Source organism: Varroa jacobsoni, unplaced genomic scaffold (assembly GCF_002532875.2).
Source record: "Varroa jacobsoni isolate VJ856 unplaced genomic scaffold, vjacob_1.0 scaffold_354, whole genome shotgun sequence".
Taxonomy (NCBI): Eukaryota; Metazoa; Arthropoda; class Arachnida; order Mesostigmata; family Varroidae; genus Varroa; species Varroa jacobsoni.
The window spans coordinates 52811-60650 of NW_019213256.1; the positions used below are offsets into that span (position 1 = coordinate 52811).

The 7840-nt window shown below is 37.5% G+C and overlaps 1 protein-coding gene across 4 annotated transcripts; it reads left to right on the plus strand.

The window, feature by feature from the left end:
- Positions 1-891: 891 nt before the first annotated feature.
- LOC111259641 (mitochondrial potassium channel ATP-binding subunit) lies at positions 892-7753 on the plus strand (the record flags this gene model as incomplete). Of its 4 annotated transcripts, none has more annotated exon segments than XM_022831806.2 (11): positions 892-961; positions 1784-1871; positions 2466-2604; positions 2974-3096; positions 3341-3508; positions 4142-4363; positions 4813-4953; positions 5129-5287; positions 6452-6582; positions 6896-7192; positions 7579-7753. In XM_022831806.2, coding segments are annotated over 10 exon segments (1617 nt in total), but the record flags the coding sequence as incomplete, so codon positions are not given.
- Positions 7754-7840: the final 87 nt, after the last annotated feature.

The following is a 7840-nucleotide window of genomic DNA, read 5'->3' on the forward strand; positions in this document are numbered from 1 at the left end:
ATTGGTTTATAAAGCTATAACAAAGAGAAGCGGGTCAGGCTCCACCAGATTGCAGGTAACTTGTTGTAGACATAAAAAATGGTTCGCCGTACATCGCCATATATACCTAACACATGTTCAATCGAGTCGAAGCTCTCATAAAACAGCTTAATAAAAAAAAAACTAAACATATTATACTATAGATGAAGGATAGATCTGACAGTTGCGCTTTTGGCTGCAATGCCGAGCCATGTCGGCTCAGTCTTCGTCAAGGCATGTTTTCCGGACAAGGCTATATCAAACAGTAGACATATGGGTTCTGCTACTTGAAATTTAAAATTGTTTTTATTTATCAACGAATGGAGTGCAGTATATCTAAGGCTTTCGATTTGGTTTCACGCGACCACCTATCCTTTCCACGTCAGACGACGAGACGTGTTCTGGACACGCCAGAGTTCGCTCCAAATTGATGAGTCTACCATTACCTTGAATAGAGCTTTCGTCGTTACTATCGGTAATTATTGTGGATACTCCACGTTGTCTTCAATTAAAGTACATTAGAGTAGATCTGTTATATATAGGGTAAAAATTATATATATAAGATTAACTATATGCATATAAAACTTTTGAAAATGGTTACATATTCGGTATGCTAAAATATCTAATAAACGTAATGCTAGTCTACCAAAGTGGGCAATCGAATAACTCATTCCTTGGTACCTGAAAAAACGTTATATTAAAAAAAAGGATATATTTTAAAAAAAAAAAGCTGTTTCTTATTTGAGTTATCTTTCACATCGTTCGTACTAGCTAAATTGTGAAAGCCAGCTTTACGCGCGCTTCTAACATAAACATTGAAGGGAAAGGGCGACTTTTCTGGCGTAGTGTATGTGCTTGTTTATCAGCAAAATCAGCTGATTCGGAGCTTAATACAGTGGCTAGAAGTTCTATACATACCGCTTTACAACTGTTTGTCCGTTAGGTCAGTACAAGGGAGGCACCCCAGTTTTAGTACGATGTACCCCAGTAAGAGGTCTGTGAGTGGCTATCTTTTATTAATCCTGAAAATTCGGAAGAGACGTAACAGTTTCATTGTATTGTTTCATTAGTTATAACGTGCACCACGGATACTTAAGAAGGACAAAAAAAGGTGGTCGTGGACACTTTGGCAAAGAATTTGAATTGCACATTAGAATAATGAGATTTTATTTCGAACAATACCTTTAAGTGTTTTCATTGTCGTGCAGATTACACAGTTTGTCCACGAGACTCTATCTGCTAAGACTCTGATGTAGTTCTTAGCTCATCTTCGCAAGCCTCGTTTCAAAGATCAGGAACAAAATCAACCTGCAACTAACGGGGAGCAAGCATGTTTAGTTTAGACGACTACTTTATTCAAATGTTCATTTATTGAATTTATTGAATAAATTGCAAAATTTATCGCCGGTATTATTCGTCTAGTCTGAAAATGCTGACTTGTCTTTTTGCCAGTTCTTTTTACCACCTTGTTTAGATCATACCTGTTTAGTGAGATGGTTATTTCACTTGTGAATTTTCAGCCACTCATCTAATTCGGTAATTACAAAATAATAATAAAATGAGAAACTACTTTAATTTCTTATTCAGCTCGAACATATGCCATGAGCAATCAACATAATATTTGTGGAGTATTCATTAGAGGAATAGCTTTTCAAAGCTGTTTATTACATTCTTAGATCGTGAATATAATATCAGTGTTGTAAAAGTTGTGAATAATGATGATCTAATTTTATTAATTAATTTTACCATATTGCTTTACTTATAGGAGGACATTTACATAGGTGTTCGGCAATGATTTTGTCGAAATTTCGGTACCAACAGGCAGCGAAACTACTATCAAAATCCTCTATACGGTTAGTTTGCGGACTCTACGTCTTGTGAGGGCTATTGTCGATGTGAATTGCGCGAACGTTTTATTTCTAGCGAATTATTTTGCAGCTTTTTTGTTTTTGTCTTGTGCGTTAAACAACACGTCACGACGTCGTACACTTTATTTGAGTGGTACCAGGTAGTACACGCTCTAAAACACACTGGGTTACAGGGTACTTATTGTCAATATTTTGGTTAAAAATGCAATAACATATGCAACTGTAACAGATCATTCCACATACTTGGTGCACGCTAGGTGGTCAAGTAGACACAGTCATTCTACGAAGTTCGTCTTTTCAAAATGTGCTTTCACTTTCTTTATTTCTATTTCTTCAAATTTTAGCCATGCTTATTTCGATATAGTAAATCAGAGTAGGCACCTAACCTAAATTCTATTTTTATACGAACTATGTTTTCCATTGTGCGTATGGCATTTATTGGTTTTAACTGTACCTAAATAAGGATGTGGATTGTTTCTTCCAAGCCAACGATTCGGAATTAATAATGATAACATAACCATCTGCACCAAATTCAATACAATATGCGAACGACTAATAGTATGTTATTTTGTTTTCCAGCCAAGCTGTTGGTCGAAGCTGTTACGACAAATCCAGGGAAAATGTTATCAGATTGCCGAAGGTTTCACCTACCCTTCGATTTATTTCAGGGGTGGCGCTCACAGCCACGTTAAGTTATAAATTATCAATCAGTGTCAAGGTATGGCGTAATCTAGCGTACGTTTACTCTTGTGGACAAGTTTACAGCAAAGATCTTTTCAAATATACCAACTGGCAGTGTGTGCTAGGTATTTATATGGAATTGCAGTTTCGTAGTTTTTTTTTTTATTGGCCATTCATTTGAAAGTATCTATTCGCAGTTTAACAATCTTATTATCCTATAATACGTAACAGAAAACTTTCAAAGAATTGCTTGATCAATAGTGGGAACATTTCTCCAGAGTACCGGTAAGGAGCATTGTTTGGCGCCTACTTCTTCCGACTTTTTGAGCGTGAGACTGCGTTGTGACATTTAAGAAAATTCTGGTACATAAATGCTGCCGACAAACCAAGGTCTACATGCTTTTAGGTTGCAGACTGCAAGAGAAAGACTTGGGCAGTACGAGAAGACGACCACAACCGAGAGTTCAATTGGACCTTATTCTTACGGTTTCTGGCCCCAGAAAGCTGCATGATGGTTATAGCAATTGTGGTAAAGATTTTTCACAGTTATAATAACAACAATTGTGAAGCAAATTATATTAAAAATTACCCACTCGTAAATTTAGTAAGGTAATACAGATTCATATTATTAGTGATATGGCAGCATAGAATACGTGCATAGTAGAGTATGATTTTACTATGCGTATGCCGCGGGTCGCTGCAGGGTGTTCGCCTATTAATTTGTTTTTTTTTGATTTATGTGCGCGATTTTCATTTTCTTTTCACTCTGACAGAGTTCGTTGGCAGTAGCCGTAATCAACATTATGATAGCGACTTATCTAGGGGATATTATATCTGTAGTTGCGGAATACACGCGAGAAGGACTCCAGGTGACGCGTGGGTCCTTTTTTGAGGCTGTCCGGGGTCCTGCTGCACGGCTGGTCGCGATCTATACCGCTCAGGTATAGAACTGGGTGGAGTAGTTTGATGGATCTTTAGAGCATCTATTAACTTCTATTAGAAATACACTGCTAGTTACGACCTGCCAGTAATTGTAAACAGGGACTCAAATGTAAGCACTCACATTTGTTCAGATCATACAAACTAGTCGTCACAGGATATCCTGTACTTTTTGGAAAAGCACAAAAGTTTATGGGATGGCCTTTTAGCAAAGCTAAGGTCTAGTTAGTTTTACGGTTATATTGCAAGCATTTTTTTCGAATATCGAATAAACTTCTTATTTAACCTTGAAGCCATTAGCCAAATTAAAAAAAATCCGGTTATTCTCAACAGTCATTGTATCATAATCGTAATAATTTTATTAATTTTCTTTTATTAATGATGAGACTAGTTAAAGCAGAAAATTGGTCACTTGAGCCTATGCTATTGCGCAAGCTTTCTTATATAGTTCCGCAGACACACCTCGATGACATAATTGTACAAAATGGCAGTGATTCTAACGAACCGATTCAGTATATCAAAGCCGTATAAATTAAACGTAGTCTATCAACTTTGCCTTGAAAACGAATTAATATTGACATAGCAAAGGGAGGATTTTAATTAGGTCGTGAATAAAGACTATATATCTTACGTAGGGTATCTTTACTTGGATATACCTGTGGTCGCTATCGGACGTCGGCGAAGGCCTGTCGTCGCGTCTCCGGGCAGCTTTGTTCAAATCTATCCTTCAGCAGGACATAGCGTATTTTGATGCCACGAAAACTGGTGAGATCATGAATATATTGAGTGGAGATGTTCAAGAATTCAAGAGTTGTTTCAAGCTGCTCGTATCGCAAGGTCTTCGTAATATAGTGCAGGTCTGTGTGAAATAAAATCATCTATTTACAATATATTTATAATTTTTAGAAGTGGAGTTATTTAACTGAACAAGAAATCGCAGCTTGATTCTTGCTGCAAAGATACAGCATACAGTAACGTAAATACTTCGAAATGAAGACCAGAACGAGTCACACTGAACTATTTTCAACAAGACTCTATTATAAGGCAAAAGTGTTTTTTACACTCTCCCGGAAATAAATAAAACGAAAATCACATAAAACAAACGAGTCATATTGCCACTGAGTGATTTCTCAGTTGAATGCCCTGCTTGACCTAAGCCATAAGCTTGTGTCAGTTCTAAAAGGACCAACATATTTCAGCATGAAAATAAGCCAAAGTTAGAATAAATCAATGTTTTAGTGCAAAATATCAGAGAATAAGCCATAGTTGAAATTAAGCCACTTAACTGTTCCTTTTGTTGCCTTAGACGATAGGTTGTGCGATAAAACTGTATGCAGTCTCCCCAAAGATGACCGGCTTCATGCTTATCATTGTCACTAGTATTGTAACGTTCGGTACTATTCTTGGGTCCGAACTACGAAGGTTGTCCACACTCGCACAAGCTCAGGTAAATCCGCAACCCTAGACTTTGTACCCTTAGACAATAAAAATAAAGACGCCAATAAAAAGAGAATTCTGACGATCGAATCAATATGTCTAAACATTTTACTGCTAATCTCTATGCAGAGATCTAGACGATACTACTAGTGTTTTCATATATTATGCTGCTTATTACTACACAGATGGCGCATGCGATTGGTGTAGCGGATGAAGCGGTGGCGAACATCCGCACCGTCCGAGCTTTCGCCATGGAAGACATCGAACAGTCACATTTCAGCAATGAACTTATGCGAGCGGAATATCTCAACGTCAGAACGGGATTCTGGATCGGAGGATTTCAGGTGTTTTGCCCTTATAATAGGTAGTTGGGCGAGATTTTTGATAATACCCCAGTGTATAGGTTGTAGTAGAAATCTATCTACAGACAGTAGGTTTGACTTGTCAACCAACTATGATGAGTAGAAAGAACTGGCTGGAATCTGCCAATGGCTTTTAACGTTTTCGTTGTAGGAATGGTAACGACAATAATATTACATATACATTGCCCCAAAAAGTATACATCGCCCTATGGGTTATACGTTTCGAAATGTTTTTTGCTCTTCATGGAGTAATCAATCGGAAACAACGAGAATACCAATACACTTATGAAACAATACATATATATATATATATATATATATTTTTTTTTTTTTTTTTTTTGAAATATTGTTGGAAGTCTAAAAATGTTGCAGAAGTATATATTGTAGGGAACTCCAGGCAGGTCTAACAATGCAACATAAAATATCAGACAAGAGATGAATGTGAAACTAATTTAAAGTATCTAAGATGTTTATAAATACCGTTCCATAAAACCATGAACATCAACGGGTAACGAAAACAAGTGAAAGGAACATCCAAGAATCAGTAAAACAGTCAAATCGCTAGCTTGGCATTACCGAATTAAATGGACACGTTATAAGCGGAACGATGATATTTTAATAATAGGATTCATTGAACAGCTTATTTTTGACAGTATAGTGGCTGAACTTATTGCAAAGATACTTTTTAGCACGCTTTCGGAGACATTTTGGTGAATTTTCTTTCCAATAGAACGCATTACGTGCCCGTTCCCCAGACCTGACGCCAATGGTCTTTTTATTTTAAGGGTACTTTAAAGATAAAAGCTACGCCAGATACCCGGCGACACTGGAACATTTAAAAGTCACATTTGAGAGGAATGAGCGATAACTCCAAAGGAAATGGTTGTCGAAATTTGGAAATCAACAGTCCACTGTTATTATCGGTGTATGAGCACAACGGTAAACGCTTTGAACATCATCGGTATGAGAAAGAAAGACAGCTACTTTGCGTAGATTCTTTAGCAAATTAAGTACGAATTATATGTAAACAAAAACTGAAGTTATAATTATTCAACTGTGTATACGTTTTTTGGGACATTCTGTGTACGTGACGCATTTCGATAAACTCATTTATATAACAGTGCGATTAAATGTTTTAATGCACAGGCACTTTCTAATATCGCTATGAACGGCATCACACTAGGAATTATCTTTATGGGCGGAAAATTAATGGGCGATGGTGAAATAACACCAGGAAACTTCATGAGTTTTATGGTGGCCGCACAAATGATACAGAGGTAAGACTGGATAATACTTTCCTTTTATGCTTGGCTTTGAAGAATGAAAACTCTGCTTTAATTTTTGACTGATCCGGTCAGTACTGAACTCCATTGGAGGTTTCACATTTTACCTGTTAGCATGTATTTACATAACATACCTGTACATGCGTCTGCTATAACCACAGCGATAGGTTTCTTTGATAGTTAAATTAATGGGCTTCTTTCGACTATATGTACTAAAAATATGCAACGTTTCTAAATTGGCAACGCATTAGATTTTCTATATCTGAAATTTTATGTTCTGAAGTGCCGTTTTTTTTATTTAATATAGGTCGCTTGGTCAGGTATTCGTGCTGTTTAGTCAGTACGTGAAGGCTAAGGCGTGTGGGGCTCGCGTCCTTGACATGATTGCAATGAAGTCCATAATCCCTCTACGAGGTGGTGCAGTGATTCCTGAGGATTATTTTAGCGGCGAGATTCGACTGCGTAACGTCACGTTTGCGTATCCCACACGGCCAGATCAAAACGTCGTTGATCATCTTAGCCTAAATATCCCACCTGGTAAGGTGGTCGCTCTTTGCGGCAGCTCTGGTTCGGGGAAAAGCACAGTCGCTGCTCTGATTGAAAGGTTGGGTACGACGCCGTTCGTGTGTGCCTTGTTATACAAAATAGGATTTTTAATAGACAAATTCGACCTATGCGCAAAACTTTCTGTAACAAATGAGTGACCTTGCGCTGGTCTTCATTCTAGTCCAAGATAGGCTGGGCAGGCTATGTTTCTCAGTGTACTTGAAATATTGCAAGCAGGTGTGGTAGATAATGAAATCAAAAATGCATTCAATTGTTAGAGGATTTATTAATATAATATACCTGTTGAGGTCGTGCTTCTTACTCATAATAGAATTTTTAAAAACCATCGTATGCAACGCTTTTTTCACAGCGAAATTTTTGTCGTAAAACGTTTGTCAAGCTACTAAAGTCACGCCTGATATGCGAACGACCTTTCCCTTACAGGTTTTATGACGTAAATAGTGGTGAAGTGTTGATCGATGGAGTGAACATTAAACACTTGGATGGTCATTGGCTGCGTGGATCCGCCATCGGCTCTATTTCACAAGAACCTGTACTGTTCGCCTCATCAATCCTTGAAAATATCCGCTACAGCCGCCCTAGCGCCACAGATGAAGAGGTTTGTGCAGATATTCAATATGTTGTATTAAATCATCTTTTAAATACGTCTGCTTTTCCGTATGTGCGAATATCTGCAGCAAAATGG